The 20,709-nt window shown below is 36.8% G+C and overlaps 1 protein-coding gene across 1 annotated transcript in view; it reads right to left on the bottom strand.

The window, feature by feature from the left end:
* Positions 1-20,709, bottom strand: part of CUNH4orf22 (chromosome unknown C4orf22 homolog) — a 520,196-nt gene that overhangs the window by 310,519 nt on the left and 188,968 nt on the right. Inside the window, exon 3 of the mRNA XM_006084529.2 lies at positions 1,002-1,092. Within this exon, the coding sequence (XP_006084591.1) occupies positions 1,002-1,092 (91 nt within the window). The remainder of the gene's footprint in view (positions 1-1,001; positions 1,093-20,709) is intronic.

The raw sequence follows: 20,709 nt of genomic DNA, 5'->3' as shown, positions 1-20,709 counted from the left end.
ATTGTGATTTCAAGGCTCTCCAGAGTCGTCTCTGCCCATATTTCCAACTTCACATGTTTAAACCTCACTCAGCCCTCTTCTTTCAAGAAGACTTCCCAGATTTCAAGTCCAGTTTAATTCTATACAATTATGTAGCTAAGACACGATGTTTTTCTTTGTAAAGTATATTGACAATTTTGTCTGTATGCAAAATTTTCAAGGGACTTAAGAAAAATCCCAACTTTTTTAGTGAGAACACTTTGGTAAAACAGACCTCCATATTCACATATTTTTTCCTGTTGTTCTAAATGTTTCATCATGCTACTCTGATTATTTTTCTGTAAGTCACTATAACAGTTTCAGCATACAACTTTATTCTTGACTTAGAACATTTTAAGACTCACAGGAGACTTATCACTAATATATTAACAATGAGTAAAAGTAAATACATATTCTAAATAATATTAGCAACTTGACATATTTAAAACTGGCAAATGTTTTAATAAAGCAAGAGCATGTTCTCCTTGAATTATTCAAAATCATGTCACTCATTATATGGTTTCTATCACAGCCCCCAAGGTAGGACTACAGGGCAGACTCTAGGACTATCTTCTAGAGGTAACATGTAATCAGGTAAGTGAGGGCACAATGTGGGAACCAGTGGATGATATGACTTGGAGAAGCCTACTAGGAGGTTGTGCCGAAAAGCAGTAGGGAATTTCAATGAAGGACTAACACAGAGTTGGGGGTGACAACCATCTGCCAAGTATAGGTATTTTATCTGCAATAGATATATAGAACCCTTTTTTTCACCATTTGGCTACTTGGACAGATGTAAATTAGAATAAAAAATGTTCTACATATATGTCTATAATACATAAATAATAAAAAGCCATATTATAGCCTTCATGAATTACTTTTGGGGAAGATAGTAAAAGTTCTCTCATGAACTAACTGTATGTTATATACTAACGATGCCATTAGTGTACACATTTTTTTACTTGTTGGATGAATGTACTCACGCTCACTTTCCCACTGCGATTGTCTTCTTCTCTCACTGCCAGAGCTTTCAGAAAATTTTCTTGCAGGTTTTTACCAGCACTTGTTAATGTCCTAGAAAAAAGCAGGTCTCCAATTATAATATATTAGATAACAAATATATTTAGAACACTCTGGGGACAAAAATTATGCTTCTTCATTCAAATGAGAATTTTCTTATAACACTAAAACTATATATACATGTTCTATATAGTCATTATAAGTCAGATACAATTATTATAACCTAGGATTCTCAATTTCATTTCATACAGTTATAGCCTTTATTTATGAATAATTGGAATTAAGTCTACAAGTAATATGCATGCCTATTTCATGTATATTATGGGCATGATTCTCCCTCATCATTACTCATGCCAGACACAGTGAATTTCATTTACATGCTCTTTTCATTTTTTTTGCACAACATGAAAAATCAATACATTTACACTTCACATGGTAACCACAATAATTTCATTTTTACCCACAGTAATTTTACATTTATTATAATATCAGTACAATTTATTTATTCACTATAAGAAAATTAAAATACTATGTATCTAAGCCAATTCAGTTACTGGAACTGAGTATTAAGCTTAGCTCTATGACTGAAGATAATCAAGGCAAGAAAGAAAACTAGGTTGAATTATCTCTGTCATATAAAAAGAAGCATTAAGAATGTAAGAAAGGCATTAAGAATGCCTTTCTCTGGAAGTGAATTTTAAAGGAAATTTATCACAAAAATCTGAATCCAGCCACATTGAACCACATAATGAAGAGTGAGTCCAAGAGTGATTTACAATATAACAATCCTTTCCTTATATGGCAGGTTCCCATATATTCAACAAATCTTTTTATTATTTGACTACTATGTACCAGGAATTATGACAGACACTAAGATGAATGAGAGAAATATAATTCATAATTCCTGCTCTCACAGTGCCTGTGGTCTCATAGAGGTGCTTGATACATAAACATTATAATGTCATACTATGAGATAACTATAATAGAGATATAGATATGTATCAGAGGTGTTAAGAGAAATATACTATCTATTCAAGCAATATACTATCTATCTATTCACTTAATCTTAAACTTTAAAGCAACTATTAAACTAAATGTTAAAAGATGAGACACACCAAGCCAGTGAGGCTCAGTGATTGAGCATAGACTGTGAACCAGGAGGTCACAGTTTGCTTCCTGGTCAGGACACATGCCTGGGTTGCAGGCTCGATCCCCAATGAGGGGCATGCAAGAGGCAGCCAATTGATGATTTCTCTTTCATCATTGATGTTTCTATCTTTTCCTCTCCCTTCCTCTCTGAAATCAATGAAAATATATTCTTTTAAAGATGAGACTAGATTAGCCAGGTTGGGGCAGGAAGGGGGTGGCAGAGGAAGAGAGGTATCAGTAACTACAAAGGAAAGAAAAAATAGACACATAAAACTGCAGGGCGCCCTCGAGTAATCACAAAGCAGTCAGAAAGTAAGTGCGAGAAGTAAGGGAGAAACTATGTAATATTAATGAAAGCTAACGTTTTTAAAGACATACTGTTGTAAGCATTTAGTTAAGGCCACACAGCTGGTAGGAGCAGAACCTGTATTCAAACGTAGGTGGTCTGGTTCTAGAACTCGTTCTTATAACCACAGGATATGCTGCCCTTCCACAAAGGCCTGGATGTTACTTTAAGGAGTATGAACCTTGTCTTCCAGAAGATGCTGAACCACGAAGGTCTTATGCAAGGAATTTAAAATGTCAAGTTTGTGTTTTAGAAAGAATATTCAGTAGCTATGAGAAATATAACCTGGAGTACAGTAACACTGGAAGGATTAGTTAGGGAGCTATTACAAAACCTTACTAAGATGATGCAGACCTGACTTAAAGGGGTGGTGGTAAGGATAGGAAGGGATAGGTGTGAAAAATATTTAAGAGCTAAAATGGACCTGGTTATTTCTTTTTGTGAAGAATTAAAGAGAAATGGCTATCAGGTTTCAATAACTCAACATAGACATGTACAATATGTAACTTACTAATTATTTTGTTGATCTAGAAATGCAACACTTTAAATTGATCATAACTTGTCAGCTTTTGGTTGTTGTTGTTGTTTTGTTTTTTGTTTTTTTTAGCTTTACATGCCTTAGTTTGGTGTTAATACCAACTAATAACCCAAACATCTGACTACATACAAAAATCAGTACCAATGAAAAGAATCAGATAATTGAGACATAATTGAGATGTTTTTCAACTCATTGTTCTGTCCAAAAGTGAGTTATCCATATTACAATATACCTATACACTGTTTTGATACTAAATCTCTAAGATATCAAATTTATGTTGTCAGTTGCTTGGCCCCCCCAAAATGTATTGTTTCTTCATTGCTCACAGGATAATCTCATCACTTGGACAGTTTCTACCTGATTTTCTGCTTATGTTCTACCTGATTTCCTGCTTAAAACCAGAATCAGTTAGAAATTCTCTGTGAAGTTTGAACAGAGAATTAGTTTTACAAGTGCATCAGTCAGGACTGGTTAGGTTACGCTATAGTAACAAATGGCCCAAACCTCACTGGTTTGCAGTTACAAGGACTTGTTTCTCAATAATGCTCTGCATCAATAGCAGGTTGACTGTGGCTCTTTACCTTGGAGGAGTGTTCAGATAGGCTGGTAAAATAGCCTTTATCTGACAAATCTTTGATTAGTGTGTAGAGGGGAAAGAGAACCTGGCCACACACTGGCCCTTAGAACAATTGCTTGTAAGAGAAACAGGTCAGTCACTCCCACTCAAATTTTATTGCCCAAAGTAAGTGTCATAGCCAAGCCTGAAATCAATGGGATGGGAAAGCGTAATCCTGCTCAAAGCAGAGTAGCAATATTTATATATAGTCTATGTACCCCTTACTTGATAGTAGTTAGCTAAGCAAACAAGATGAATAAGGAAAACACTTCTTGAGTGAAATTTAAAAGTACAGAAACTTGTTAAATAATGTGGTTCATTGCAATATAACCAAATAAAGACCTGTGTGAAAATAAAAAGAACTAATTATAGCCCCCAAACACAATGTTCCCTCAAAGACCTAAAACATTCTAAAATTATGGTTGAAAGAATAAAATATACTTCAGTATGTGGTCTTCTCTGACAGTGGTAGACACCTGTTGTTTTTGACACCCCAACATCCCTCCACTTTTATTGGTAATAGAACCCTTATATCTATTTGGGCAATGCTCCCTCCCACATTCTGTAACTTAGTAGAACAGTCAATCAAGGTAACTGCTTACTCACAACTCTCAATCCCCAAACCTCAGCTATTGAATATGACTCGAGCTTGACCAATGTTACTTCACTTTATGAGAATATACAGCATAAACAGAGACTCAGGATGAAAAGCTACTGGCCTTAATTCCTACTACACAGCCTCCTCATCCAACTTTTTCTTCAAATCTGTAATAATCAGTGCTCCTCCAATAAATGCCTTTTTTTTCAGTTCAAAAGAATTGGCTTCTATTGCTCACAAACAAAACCAAAACTGATACAGTGGTTATCCAGCTACGATACTTCAGAGTTCTTAAAGGTTTCCATAGAGTAAATCAATCCCTTGCCCACTCCACCTCCCCAAACACACCTTGTTTTATTGTAAATCTCTAGAATGTTACAAATAAGTTAAAGTCCAATTTTATCACCAACCACAATCCCAAAACACCAAAGGTACCCATCAATATCAGCTTTGCATGCATCTACCAAGGTTATTTTCTACTAGAGGCCCGGTGCATGAAATTTGTGCATGTGGGCGGGGGGGGGGGGGTCCCTCAGCCCGGCCTGTGCCCTCTCGCAGTCCAGGAGTCCTCGGGGGATGTTGGACTGAGGGCTTAGGCCCGCTCCCCCTGGACATGTGGCCTGCAATTGGACATCCTTAGCGCTGCAGAGGCGGGAGAGGCTCCCGCCACTGCCACTGTGCTCCCCAGCCATGAACCCAGCTTCTGGCTGAGCGGTGCTCTCCTGTGGGAGGGTACTGACTGGTCGTTCTGCTGTTCAGTCAATTTGCATATTAGCCTTTTGATATATAGGATAGTTTACGTATATATTTGTGTACCCATAAAAACATATATAGCATTATTTGGCTCTTCACTTCATTATATAATTTTTAGCTTACTGTTTCATTGTATTGTTGTTATTGTTCCTGAGAATCATTTGTTAGAGGAAGATCAAAATTATCCCAGGGATATTAGACAACAAAAGCCAAAAGAACAGGTTTCTAGGTACCATTCACTCATAGGGAAGAAATTCCTACTATGTTGCCAGGCCTGGCTCACTCACCAATGGCTGAGGTTTTTAAGAAATATCTGGGCAAAGAGGAAAAGGAAGTAAGAGCAGTAGAATTCTTGCTGCCTCTGGACTATAACAGACACTGTTTTTCTTTCTTCCATGAAAATGCATGTTTCATTTTTTACCTGAACATGTAGATTTCTGGAATAAAGACTATATTTCCTAGCCAGTCTTGCAGCTATTTATATCCATATGACTAACTTTTCCACAATGGTATCTTAGTGAAAGTTATTTATAACTTCTAGGGAAGGGTACCCTTAAAAGGGAAGGGTACCCTTCTTCCTAGAGTTGGAATGCAATATAATGACTGTTGCTCCAGCTGCCACCTTGACTTAAATTAGAGGCCACTGTTATGGATAATAGTGGATTCCCGACACCTCAGAGCACCAACCCAGCCTTGACTGACACCATATGCATTTCTGGAATACAAGACTGAAAGGAGTTTAAATTTTGTTTCAGCTACTGTGCTTTTGGGTTTTTCTATTATTTTTAACTAAATCTAATCTAAGCAGGTACATTCACCATGTGAAATTTGCTCACCCTTCAGAAAAAGATGCTGTTGTGGAATTGACTTGGTAATCAAAGTGGACTTGAACCTTATCTGTAATATTGTAAGGATTCCCCAGGAGACTATATGACTTATATAATTAAAATTAGTTATTTTTAAAAGAGCCATAAAGTTAAACATTTTAAATGGAAACATGAAATAATGGGAATTAAACTGAAATATAAGATGGGACATCAGTCTTTAATTCCTATTTCTTTACCAACTCACTACATTCTTCTGATGGGCTCAACAATTTCTAAGCCCCTAGCAGCAGTAAAACTTTTTTTTTTCAAATATATTTTATTGATTTTTTACAGAGAGGAAGGGAAAGAGATAGAGAGTTAGAAACATCGATGAGAGAGAAACATCGATCAGCTGCCTCCTGCACATCTCCCACTGGGGATGTGCCTGCAACCCAGGTACATGCCCTTGACCGGAATCGAACCTGGGACCCTTGAGTCCGCAGGCCGACGCTCTATCCACTGAGCCAAACCGGTTTCGGCAACAGCAGTAAAACTTGTGAATGAAAATGATCATGCTCTATCATCAATTGCCAATCATATTAATTTATAATCAGTCTAAGAAACGTGACCATTATATTGACAATACTTTAAGATTATACTGTTCCTCTTTTACTATTATTCAAGTCTTACATACACAGACTTACATTGTTTCCTATCACATTGACGAGGAAGATAAAAGTATATTTGTTATACGCCCTAACTGGTTTGGCTCAGTGGATAGAGCGTCGGCCTGCGGACTCAAGGGTCCCAGGTTTGATTCCGGCCAAGGGTATGTACCTTCGTTGCAGGTACATACCCAGTAGGGAGTGTGCAGGAGGCAGCTGATCAATGTTTCTCTCTCATCGATGTTTCTAACTCTCTATCCCTCTTCCTTCCTCTCTGTAAAAAAAAAAATAAAATAAAAAAGTATATTTGTTATATACATTGGAAATTAAAAGGATAAGTCTATAACCCCTAAACTATTTGCAACAGAGTGAAAAAGTTATATAAATAATCAATTATTATAACATACTGCATCTGAGAACCTGAAACTTTTCAGCAAGGGGAAATATTAGAAAATAAAGTTAATGTAGAGTGTGTGGTTAGGAATTCTTAAATCTTTAACATGCATTACTCTTACTTAACTAGATTTATTTAACAGTGACCTGAGAAACCTTGCCTAAATAAATATTACAAAAAGAGTTACTTCCTCATGAAGTAGGTCTGTTACAAAATCTTAGGGTTATACATTTTATAAAGACAAATACTCAGCTTTGTGTTCACACTCCACCACTTTCAAAATGGGGTAAAAGTTACATGGACGAGTTAATTTTTACCAGCCTTGTTTAATCATTAGCTAAACATGTTTATATAATCCTACATGAGAGACTACTAGTATAAAAACATTTCCAATCCTCAACAACTAGGCTACTGGTTTTATAATTTAATTATGTTGTTTGTGTCCCACACATAGTTTCTTTACCAGACTAACATTCAAGGGGAAAGATTTAAAATGATCATGCTCTCAGGAAAAAAAAAAAAAGGAAAACTGTTAAAATAGAAGCTTATTATCAAGAATTATTTTCTTAAGAGCTCACTTATTTTAAATATAATAAAGTCTGTCATCAAATACTTAGGACATTAATCAACTTAGCACTTTAAATGTATAATTGTGAGTATTCTAATAGGAAGGTTTGATTCATCATTGTGATGTATTCCAATAAGCAATTTCTGAATAATCACTAAATCAAATCTGAGATTTTATCTATTTTAACAACAATACTTTATATCTATTTGGAAGTCTATATACTAGTCTCTATGCTGCATTTTGAAACAATTTCAATTATCCTCAAATCAAGCCCTAAAGGAGGCTATGTTTATTTTTACCTTAAAGATTATTTTAATCAGCAGGAATTCAGTCTTTAATCTAGACATCATCATTCCCAAGGCTTTATTCTACCATAGTGAAGCCTCACAATATATCAAAACATCATATCTATGTCATATATTTTCACATCAGGAAAACAATGAGAATGCACTGGGGAGAAGAAACCTGGTGGCAGGATCAGGGGTGAGGAGAGGTATGCAAGCTTCACCTTGGGAGTGCTCCTGGGAGTTACCAGAGTCTGGTCTTGAGACCTCTATGGAAAGCTAATCAGCCATAATCACCGTTCAAGTCTAGACTGGAATTCTGATCAGCTGGTCTGTTCAGAGTTAATGTTGATTTCTTTTAAAGCTAGTGAACTCATATGTTGCCTAAATTTCATATTTATAGAGTTTACATTCTACTCATTAGCACTTGTTTGAATATATACTTCAACCTTTCTGTGCCTCAGATAAAGTGATGTTTTCATCTACTCAATTTGAAAAAATTTAGTGAAGAGTAAAGTAAAAAATACTAGATGAGTAAAAGTTTATTATAAAAACTCTATGGTGTTATCTTCTTAAGACACAAGCACACTTACCTATGAAAAATCAGTTTTCAGACAGAAATGGCTCTATGTCCCATGATAAGTTTACTGACAAAACAATTTATATGTATCTGTACTTATTTGGTCTCAAATAATATAAATTTGAGTTTTTAGAGGCCCAATTGGAAAATTGTTTGCAAGCTTGATAAAAATGTAATTTTATATAAAACAATGTATGGATGTTTAGACAATTCACTTGAGCGCTAACTGTGGAAGATATGTTCTTACAGTACTTTGATGTAGAACACCTGATGCTTTGTCAGAGAGAGATGATCTTGTACAGTGATTTTCTCCAGGACAACATAGTACCTTTTTGCTTTGTCCTTTCCATAAATTAGAAAGAAAATAATCTTATTTTTCCCCGAATAGTCTGTACTTTTCTTTTCCTTTTGCTTTCTAGAGTTCTTTAACTACAGAAATAAGAACAATGCATACATAATAAAACAGGCATTGAAATATTCACATTCATGAGAAAACATCAGCCTGGATGAAATCTGAAGTAAGCTCTCTTTAAAAAACTCATTAAGAATAGTTTATTACAATTCAGATTTTATACCTGCCTTGGGCCAGAAGAATACATTCCATCAATTATGATAGTTGGATACAATTGCTGACTCTACACATATAGTTTACAAAGCAGAGCCTGTCCCTCCTTTCAAAAAGGTAAGTAAAGTTTTTCTTAATGTAATTCTTATATATTTGCTCTGTATTAGTCAGCTTAACCTGCCATTTTTAAAAAAAACACCGAAAATTGTATGGCTTTACACAACAGTTCTGGAGACTGTAAGTCCAAAGCCAGGTACCAGCATAGTCTGTTTCTAGTGAGAACTCTCTTCTTAGCTTGCAGATGGTGATCTTCTCACTGTGTCCTCACAGGGTAGAGAGAGGGCAAGAACAAGCTCTCTGGTGTCTCTTCTCATATGGCACTAATCCTATTGTGAGGGCCCCGCCATCATAATCTCATCTAAACAAAATTACCTTCCAAAGGTCCATTTTCAAATACAATCACACTGGGGATTATGAGTTTCAACAAATGAATTTGGGGTTGGGGGACACAGTTCTGCCTATAGCATGCTCCTCCCTTCAGAACTCATTTTCCACATTTTATTTTCCTTGCCATGTTCTGTCTTGCTTGCCTTATCAACTCTTTTGTACAACTTTGAGCAACTTCACATTTGAGTAAGTTAGCAAGTTTTCACCTCTTGAGATAGGCTATTACGGTACCGAAATCAGCTATTTGTTCCTCCCCATCTCTTTAGTAAGGTGCAAATGATTTCAAGCCAGCTGACAAAAATACCCAAATGACTTAGACCATAAGGATTTGCCTCAAATGGCATGGAGAAACCTTCCTATTCCTTATGGCTGTACATCATCTTCACTGTATTCTTTTATATTTCTCCTTTCTATTGTTATAGACCTCTGATTATTTCTCATCTGGGTCTATTATAAACATGCTGCTAGAACTTCCATTACATGTATCCTCAGCATAAAATTCTCGAAGGTCGGTAGCTAGCAATGGGATAGCTGTGTTATAGGATATTTGTAACTTCAACTTTACAAAATAATGCCAACTTGTTTTCAAAATGGTTGAACCAATTACACCCCCACTATCAGAACATGGAAGTTCCTTTTGCTCCTCACATTTCCAATACATTGTAGTTTAGAGCTTCTTAATATCAAGCATCTCAGTGTGTGTGCATTAATCTCTCAACATGTTTTTAATTTGCAGTACCAATTAGTTTTATATGTACATCCTTTTTATGTCTGAATTGCCCATCCTCTGAACGCTACATGAATATCGGAAATTTGATAGATGGAAAAAAGCAACCAGGGAACAATTTCAAGTTTTTTTCCTCTGAGCATAAATTCAGTAGGAGAATCTACTTTGAATATCTGAGGGATTTTTTAAAGATATAAGAGGAGAAATCATGGAGGTAAATCCAATGTGTGGTATTTGAGTCTCCTGTTTTGTCTTGTAAGCTATTCTTGGTGGCCTTTCTTTTTTCTTTCTTTCTTTCCTTTAAAAAAATATGATTGAAACAATGTTCCTTAGGAGTCAGGTCCATCGGGATTACGTTTAGAGAGATTTATGGTTTAGAAACTTTCACATTACATATTGTGATTTCCATGGAATTTCCAGGAGGTCATCAATTTATATTCTAATAACTCTCAGAAAAGAACACTACTTGAGAAATTAGATTCATTTATTGGTAAGAAGGAATGAGGATCAAATTTCCATTGAGAAGATAAATGACCCCACTTTCCCCACCCTTTTCTATGTGAAAGAGTGTTTAAATTATCAAATGTTCAGTAAAGCTATCAGCATCTCTGGGAAAAAACTTCAACTGTCAGAAGCACACACAAGAAAGACTCAGAGTGCTAACATGCACACTGGACAGCTGTTTCTTTTCTTTTCTATCTTGAAGGAAACCCACGTGGGAGTCCTGGAAACTGTGGTCTCTCCCATCAGGCAAATTCTACGCCCCATCCCCGATGAGAACTTTGAGGGGACAAAATGGGCTGGCTTCTGTGTGAGAAGATGTCTCCAAACTACTAATTTTTGTGTACATTTGGCATATATCTTCAGTTGATTCTTAAATATCATAGGTTAAGATGTTCTCGCATGTTGAAGGGTGAAAAAGGTGGCTTAGAGAGGAAATAAATGTTCTTAATCTCTGAATGTGTTCGATGTTATTCTGAAAACACATTAAAATGTAACTTTTACTGTCTTCTGGAAGGCAGCTAAATCTTTTATCTGATTTGAAATATACTTCCTGATCTTCTGGTTTGTATTTATACAGTGCAAGCCAATGAGAAAATAAAAAGCAAGGAAAGGAACTATGGGCTTGATATACTTGCCTCCAAAGTTCTGTCTGTGGGAACCAGCCTTACTGCTCCACAGCACATTGAGGTGGGTCATGCATAGCACCCTGAGCAGATGTGGCTTTAGAAAGGTGGGGGTCTCCAGGCTCAAAATCTCTATGCTACATCCACCCAGTCTCTATGTGTGTAATTTTAGTTAATTTTTGAAAGGTTCTATATAAGGAGGAAGAGAATGTGATACTATGAAATTCCAGGGAGCAACTCCTCACCAGAGAAAAGCAGTCAAAGCAGAGCACACTGCATTTCTCAGTGATGGTGGGGATTGCCATGCATCAGGAATGATGGGCACCTGAGTGCTCAGAGCAGAAGAGTAGACCGATGAGGGGAGGGACTGTGTGGAGGAAGAGGAGTATCAGTGTGAGATTTTGGGGAGAAAGAGAACTGAAGAGAACTGTTAGGAAGGCCCTTGAACCAAAGTTAGCCAATGAAGAGTTATGGCTCCCCGAAATGGGTCCATCTTAATATCCCTGCCACACTCAGTCCTCAGAGGAAAGAAGCCCATGGGAGGTGTGGCCTGGGTACAAACTTACAAGAGGTTTCAAAGAGCATCTGACGGGGCCTCACTTAATCTCTACAGGAGATGCACTCTCCTGACAACCACAATCTCCCTTCATCCGAAAACAAAATTCCTGAAGTTCAAAAACACAAGATCATAAATCCCTTGCTTTATCACAAATATAGTCTCAAAATAAAATTGCCAATATTATCATCAACAATAAGTTTATTGGAAACACTTTAAGACTCTTTGCAGATCTTTTTCCCCCCCTTAGGATGTATGGCCAAGTTACTGTGTTTTAAAGTCACTACATCTGGAAAAAGACCTTTCTTTATAGATATGATATCTGCTATATGAACAATTAGGCTCATTTGTTGATTTTATTCTAATTTTTGACATTTTTAAATTTAATTTATAATTATATAAAATATTTATAGAATTCTAAAATCAAATCTATGAATTAGAGGTTTAAAGAAGTCTAGCTTTTATCTCCCTCAGTTCCCTCTTCTCTATTCTACTAGAGGCCAGATGCACAAAATTCGTGCAAGAGTAGGCCTTCCTTCCCCCTGCTGCCAGCACGGCTTCCCTCCAGCACCCCGCAGCCCTGGCTTCATCCAGAAGGTCATCTGGAAGGATGTCCGGTCTAATTAGCATATTATGCTTTTATTATTATAGATTCCCTTCCTTTAATATAGGCCATTTATAAAAAGGATTAGTCTTATATTGCTTTTTTAAACTATTATATTTAGTATAAGCATATCTACCTATCCATCATCTAGCTAGCTAGTTATGCATTTATTTATGGAAATAGTAGCATCCTATACACATTTATCTCAAACTTGCTTTTTCACTTAGCATTATATTCAGGGAATTATGCCACAGTAGTAAGAGACATTTTCGCTACCTTTGTCTTGCATAGTATTCTATTGTGGGAATATATCATAATTTAGTCACTTAGCTACTAAAGGTCATTTGGGTTGTTCCCTGTTGTTTGCTATCACATATATTGTTTTAGTATATAGCTTTGTGCATAGGTCATTTCATATTTTTGCAAATATATTTTTGGAATAAATTCCTAGATGTAGAATTCTTGGTCAAAGAGTGCAGGAATATTTAATTTGTTAAATATTATCAAATTCCCCTTCAGTGGGTTTGGGCCATTTTTCAGTCCTCCCCATAGTTTATAAGAGTGCGTTTCTCCACAGCCTCATCAACAAAGTATGGTACAAAGCTATTACATTTCTGCTGATCTGATAGGTGAGAAACTGTATCTCAGGGTACTTTTGCATTTATCTTTATTAAAAACAAAAGTGAACATATTTTCATATGTTTAGACTATTTACATTTCTTTTTCTGTGAACTCTAAGTTGATACCTCATTTTAAAACAATATTGTTGGCCTCTTTTATATTTTCTTCTTTAAACATGAAAAATTTTTAGCTCCTCCCTAATATAGAGAAGTGATACATGTTGCAAATATTTTTTAGCAGATTTTCATTTGGCAGTATACTTTGCTTACAGGCCATTTTACCAAGACATCATTTCATTTTTATGTTATTAAAATGATCAATCTTACACTTACTGACTATGGATTTTGAATCATTTAAAAATTATAAAGGATTTCATGCACAGTTTCTTCTAGAACTTGAAAGGTTTCTTTTTTTGTTTTAACATTTATATCTTGAATTCCTTGGAATTCACCCTGATGTGCTGTCTGACAAATTGATGCAATTTAACATTTCCACTTGACTATTCACCTGTCCCAACAGCAATTATTTAAAACTCCATTTTTGTTTTCGACACTGATTTGAGGAGATGTCTTTATAATTCTTATATATATATATATATATATATATATATATATATATATATATATATAATTGATTTTTCACAGAGAGGAAGGGAGAGGGACAGAGAGTTAGAAACATCGATGAGAGAAAAACATCGATCAGCTGCCTCCTGCACACCCCCTACTGGGGATGTGCCCACAACCAAGGTACACGCCCTTTGACCAGAATCGAACCGCAATTTATTTAAAACTTCCATTGACGCTCTATCCATTTGAGCCAAACCGGTGTCTTTATAATTCTTCATAGTGAATTTCCATATACACTTGAGACTATTTCTCTGTTTTCTATTTTCTGCTTTGTGTTTTCTATTTTCTGCTTTGTCTGTTCATGTTTCAGTACCAATCTATATGTTTTAATATCTGGTCAAAATGTTTTAATATCTGGTCAAATTAGTTCCAAGATTTTTTTCCAAATAAATTTTATAATTGCTTTTTCCAAATAAATTTTATACACACACACACACACACCCAAATACACACACACACCAAAACAAAACAAAACTGATCATCATTTACCAGGATTATTTCTAAATGCCATGGCTTATGTTTCTAAAGATGATTATAACCATATCTTCCATCTCACATGTTATCTTGTAAAGTGAGTTTTGCTCTCCTCCATAAGAGGTGGAATTGACTTCTCCTTTCTTTGACCTATATAATATGGCAGAAGTGACATTAAAGGGTGACATCTAAAAAGCCTGAAAGCTTCTACGTTTGTTCTTTGGGGAAGCCACCTACCATGTAAGAAACACAGCTATCCTGAATCTGTAATGTTATGTGGAAGCTGAAGCTAGCTACATGGAAAGTTCTCATAAAGAAAGAGGGGTGTTTGGCCAGTCTCCAATTATTTCAGCCATCCCCAACAGAAAATACGTGCAACTGAAGAAGCCCTCTTGGATATTCTAGCCCCAAAAGATACCACATAAAATAATAACTTATCCCCAGGAAGACCTGCTCACACTGAAAAATCATGAGCAAATAAATGAAGGATGATTATTATTCTCAACCACTGAGTTTTAGGGTGATTTGATTTGTAGGAATAAATAAAATCACCAAAAGAGAAATTATTAAGGTTTTTCTCTTTAGCACTATTTACATGATAGATTATATTGTTTCTTGTCTCCCCTCTGTTGAATCACCCTTGAATTCCTAAGATGAACTACACTTTATCATGATGTATTATTTTTAATACATTGTTGGATTTTATTTAATATTATGTAGCATATTCAAAAGCAAGACTAGTCATATGTCTTATTTAGGTATAAACTTTGTAAGATTTGAGAACAGATGTTAAACACTTCATAAAATGAATTTGGAAGCTTTCCTTCTTTTTCAGTGTTCTGAAATACTTTAAATAGCACCTAGGACTATCTGATAATTAAAAGTTGTGTGGGACCTGGCTGTTTTGGCTCAATGGATAGAGCATTGGCCTGCAGACTGAAGGGTCCCAGGTTCAATTCTGATCAAGGGCACATGCCTGGGTTGTGGGTTTGATCCCCAGTAGGGGGCGTGCAGGAGGCAGCCTGTCAGTGATTCTCTCTCATCTTTGGTGTTTCTATCTCTCTTTCCCTCCCCCTTCCTCTCTGAAATCAATAAAAATATATTTTAAAAGTTTGGTGGAATTCTTGTGACATCATCTGTGCCTGCAAAACTATTTTGGTGCAGCTTTTTAACTACTCTGAGTCAATAGTTAACCTCAGGCTGGTGTTGATCCAGGCCTACCTAAGAGAATGACCTCTATGCAATTGCACAACACTGTTTTCTTTACAGAATGGACGGACATAAATGTGTGATTTTGTGTCTGCTCTCTCTGCTATGTGGGACTGCACAGGATTGAAGATTTAAATTGAAATGTAGGCCTTGACTGGAATGGTATAAAGGATTGGCATAAAGCTAGAGTTTCAGCTTCTCTGAGTCATGATAAGGCACGTGTACCCTGCTCCTGCAGATGCTGTGTACTTGAATTATTGCTAGGTCTTTCAGATGCTTCACTTGCCTTATCTCCAGCCCTAAATTTTCTGTTAAGCTAATTAAATGTAGTATTAGATTAAAAGCACGTGTTTCATGAGTCTGATCACAAACTGTGGCTTAGCTGGTTGGGCATCATCCCAGGGTTGCTGGTTTAATTCCCAGTCAGGCCCATGCCCAGATTTCTAGCTCAATCCCCAGTAGGGGGCATTCAGGAGGCAGCTAATTGCTGTTCCACTTTCACATAGATGTTTCTCTTTCTCTCTCCCTTCTTCTCTCTCTAAAAATCAATAAAAATGTTTTTTTAAAAAGAAAAGATGACACTTTTGTTTATCAGAGTTTAGAGTTTACAATCTACATTATAAAAGACCAGGGACCATCACGACCTAAATGACCAGACGGACGACCGGTCACCAAAAAGTGACTGGGCCAGAGGCCTGGGGCTGGACCGGAGGCCTAATGACCTGCCACTGCCGAGGTGGCTGTGGATCAGGCCTGGAGAGAGGGCCGAAGAGATAGAGGCAGCGCCTGATCCACAGCCACTGCGGCTGCGGGCGAGGCCCGGAGAGAGAGACAGGCAAGGGCTGATCAGCTGCTGCTGCAGAGGCTATAGATCATGCCCAGAGGTAGGCCCGGAGAGAGAAGCAGGGCCTGATCCGCAGCTGCCATGGCCGATAGGCCTGGAGATGCTGACTGGCATTTGGACCAATCAGAACCAAATCTGGGTGAACTGTGAGGAGCCAATGGCTGCCTAGGAGGCGGAACTTTTGATGCTGACTGGCATAGAAACCGACCAATTAGAACCTAATCTGGGTGAACTGTGAAGGCAGAACCTAGGTGGGGACAGAGGAGGGGTTTTAAGGGCAATAGCTGTTTGGTGTAAGGTGTAAGAAAGCGGTTCAATTTTTTAATAACCGGTTTGGCATTATAGTGCATATGGCTGGCTATCAGTCCAGATATAGGGATTATGTATTTTTGTCTTCCAAGAGCATCTCCTTCTGTTGAAAAGGCTTCCCCCCCCCCCCATTTAAGCAACCCTACCCTATATAATCTATCTATGCTAATAAAAGGGTAATATGCTAATTAGACCAGGTCAACCAGCCATCTTCCGGACATCCGACTTCCTTCTGGACAAAGCCATGGTGGTGGGGGCTGAGGCAGAGGTAGTTAGAGGTAAGTGATCAGGCCAGAAGGAGAGGAGGGTTGGGGGTGAGATCAGGCCAGCATGGGGTTATGGGCAATCAGGCCAGCAGGGGAGGGCAATTGGGGGTGACCAGGCCAGCAGGGGAGGGCAGTTGGGGGCCATCAGGCCAGCAGGGGAGGGCAGTTGGGGGCAAGACCAGGCCTGCAAGGGAAGGCAGTTGGGGGCGACCAGGCCGGCAGGGGAGGGCAGTTACAGGCAATCAGGCTGGCAGGGACGACCAGTTGGGGGCAATCAGGCCAGCAGGGGAGCAGTTAGGGGTGATCAGGCAGGCAGGCAGGCAGAGGTGGTTAGGGGCAATCAGGCAGGCAAGCAGAGAGGTTAGGGGCGATCAGGTAGGTAGGCAGAGGAGTTAAGGGTGATCCCCCAAGGGGTCCCCAATTGGAGAGGGTGAAGGCTGAGCTGAGGGAACCCCCGTGCACAAATTTCGTGCACCAGGCCTCTATTATATTTATAAAAATGGACCTTATTATTTACATTGTCTTTTATCTCTTCAGTCCTTTTTCTCTCCTTTAGATTGAGAGAAACATGTTAAAGGCTTCTATTATTAGTGTGTTTCTGCTATTTATCATTTCTTCTACTGTGGTTTCCGATTTATAAACTTAAAATTCACTTTGTGAATAAAGGCTATAAACACGCCATCATGGGTATGCAAGAACTCAGGGAATATTGTTCCCATGAGCCTTTCTGAGGAATTAAATAGAGAATACACTTCAGAACACCAAAATGACCAGGAAGACATAAACCAAAGGATTCGTGGTAAACACCAAGTATATATTACAATTGTGAATTTTAGCTTTAAGAATTAAAATTTGTCCTTTGTTGTCTATTAATGCTTTTTTGAATACTAATTTGTTGAATATCAAAATTGTTAACTCTTCCTCTCTTGTTTGTCTAGAATACTTGTGTTCTTTTATTTATTTATTTTTACATTTCTGTATTTCTTTAATTTAGATGTTTTTATATGAAATATGGAACATTTTGTTTTTATGACTGTTCATTCACATATATTGATGTGATTAATAAATTTTGCCTTCATTTTTATCATATGGCTTTATGTGCCATATTAATTCATATTGCCTTATGCACACATACACACACACACAGTGTTTTACTGTGAAGTTACAGAGTTACTACTCTGTCAAATCTCTTTCTTTATATGTTTTCTGGCGTTAAGGAAGGTGAGTATTTTATTCAAATTATTACCTTTATATGAAGATCTTTATATGAAGACCTTTATATGAAACTCTTGTTCTCTCCCTTTTGTAAGTTAATGTTCCTTGTTCCTACTAAAAAATATATTGAAATAAACTAGCAGCATTTTTTCCTCCTACTCATTCTTATCCCTAAACATCTAACTTAAAACAACATACCTTTTACTCTCACTGAACTTATTCTATTTTCCTATACTTTCCCTTTTTCGATAGTCACTTTATCTGTATTGTCAGTGCATATCATAATTTCATACTATGTTGTCTCCCTCATGTCCCATTTATTCTTAGTGTTACAGATAAATATATATTTGGTGTTTACCACGAGTCCTTTGGTTTGTGTCTTCCTGGTCATTTTGGTGTTCTAAAGTGTGTTCTCTAGTTAATTCCTCAGAAAGGCTCAAGGGAACAATATTCCCTGAGTTCTTGCATACCCATGATGGTGTGTTTGCAGCCTTTATTCACACAGTTTAGTTTGGCTTGATATACAATCCTTAGGCTATATTTTCTTTGAGTCTCTTAAATGTTACTCTATTATTTTCTGGCATAAAACACTGAAAAAGCTCATGACAATCAATTTTCTTTCCCTTATAAATCTGGCCGTTTTGCCTATGTTCCCAGAGCCCTCTTTTCCCCCTTAAATTCCATTTTTCGAGTCCATGTCTTGTTGTTGGCTATTCTATATTTTTCCCAGATAGTTAGTATGACTTTCTAATGTATAATTTCAAGCCTTTTATTTCAGTTTCCTTAAAGTATAATGCTTAATTTCCATTTTGTTTTATTGCTTTGATTTTTCTTCTCCAGTAAATAGTACAGTATTGTATATGTATGATATCCATGTTCTTTATCCTGTTATACGGTCTTTAATGTCTATTACTTTCACATCCTTTTGAACACTTCATCCTATGTAATTTTTAATGTTTTTCTTCTTTTCATCTCCTATTCCTCCTAAAGCATCGTGCATGGCTTTTAGTCACACCTATGTTCCTTCCAGTTTATTCTTCATTTAACAAATGTATTTTTCTTTCTAACTGTTCCTATGTTTTGTTAGCTTTCTTAATTTAATAACAAGAAGAATCCAAGTTTTTTTAATTACCTTTGTCTATAAGACTGAACTACATACAAGGTGAACTCACTTTAAAAAAAGTAAAAAACATTGGACAAATGCAACATTGACAAAACTGTCTAATCGCTGCCTTTTAGCAATTCTTGGCATCTCAGAAAAAATCCAGAATTTTTAAAATAACATCAATAACAATAGTATATAATCTATAGGGTTATTGTGGGCTTTGAGATAATTCATGTAAGGAGGCCCTTAGCACATAACCTGGCACATAAAAGATGCTCAGCAGATAAAACTCTTTTTCTTATCATATGACTATCATTACCATCATTTGATGGGAAATCAAAACAGAGAAACAGAGATAGCTGGTATAACAAAATTTTGGGTTATATATTTTGACATTAAAATATTGAGTCCCTCTCAAGGAGATGTATGGGCAACCCAAATAGGCTAATCTTAAACTGTCCATCTAGACCGCTGCTTTTTACAAGCTTTATTTGACATTGTGCTAGATCATATTTTCCAAAATGGCAGCAGTAATGTCTCCTATCCTACATACTCTTATGCACTGTGCCTTTGCCATCCTCCCAGCAAGAGGAGTAGTCTTTTTCTCTCTCTCTCTTCCTCCTTGAATCAGATGACTTTGAAGATTAGGATACAGGGAAATAACACAATGCCAGTTCTGGCCCAGGCTTGCAGTTAAACTGGCATCTTTTCTCCCTCTTGTTTGGAATGTACAGTCTTAGAAACCATCTGCAATGTAAGGAAAACTGACAAGACTGAGACCACCATGCTGTGAAAAGCCCAAGTCATATGGAGAAAGCCTGGAGAATGAGCTGCCACGTGGAGAATAAGAGAGACTGAGACACTAGGAAAAAGCACTGAGGCCCTAAACAGGGAGTGAGGAAGCATCTTGTTAGTGGACCCTCCACCTGCAGCCCCTCAGATGTCACCCACTGAATAGGGACCAGCTGCCCAGCCAAGGCCTCCCTGAAGTCTTGACCCACAGAAATGTAAGCAAAACAAAATAGAGAAGGTATAAATGGTGATGGGAAAAATAAAATAAAAATTTAAACAACTATAAATAAATAAAGCTGTGGTGTGTTTTGTAGAAATAGATAGCCAGAATAAAAATCATTTAGAAGATGTGGAATGAAATTTATTTCCTATGAGAAAAAATATTATAAGCCTTTATCTTTATGCTCAAAATGAAGAATTTTCACATGCAATGAATGGAAAGCCACACTATACCTTTTATTTCATAAAATTGTCCATCATTCATAACTAGCTATTCATTCATGCATACTTGAAGAATCAAACCACTGGATATAGTAATAAACTCTTGTTCAAATATATTTAAATCTTCGTAAAGTCAGCTTTCAAGTTAGCAAAATAGTTCCCTTTTTCTATAATTCTTTTGCTCTCTATCGTTTCCTTTGTAATACTCTGGACCATACAAATACTTAGAAGACATATTAGAAGACTTTAAAGTGCAGATAATAAAATAAACCACTCATTTGCAATAAAAAGCATTATGACCCATGATATTCTGGTTGAAAATTCACCTGGCTGGTTCAGAGTTGGTGGCACAATTATATATGAGCTATGAAAACATTTAACAGGTCAGGCTCAGGGAAAATATATTTTTCTTTTCATTTCCATTTGAGGGCACTCTCTACTTCAGC

The sequence above is a fragment of the Myotis lucifugus genome, unplaced genomic scaffold (genome assembly GCF_000147115.1).
Source record: "Myotis lucifugus unplaced genomic scaffold, Myoluc2.0 scaffold_12, whole genome shotgun sequence".
Taxonomy (NCBI): Eukaryota; Metazoa; Chordata; class Mammalia; order Chiroptera; family Vespertilionidae; genus Myotis; species Myotis lucifugus.
This window is presented reverse-complemented; position numbering and strand designations above follow the sequence as displayed.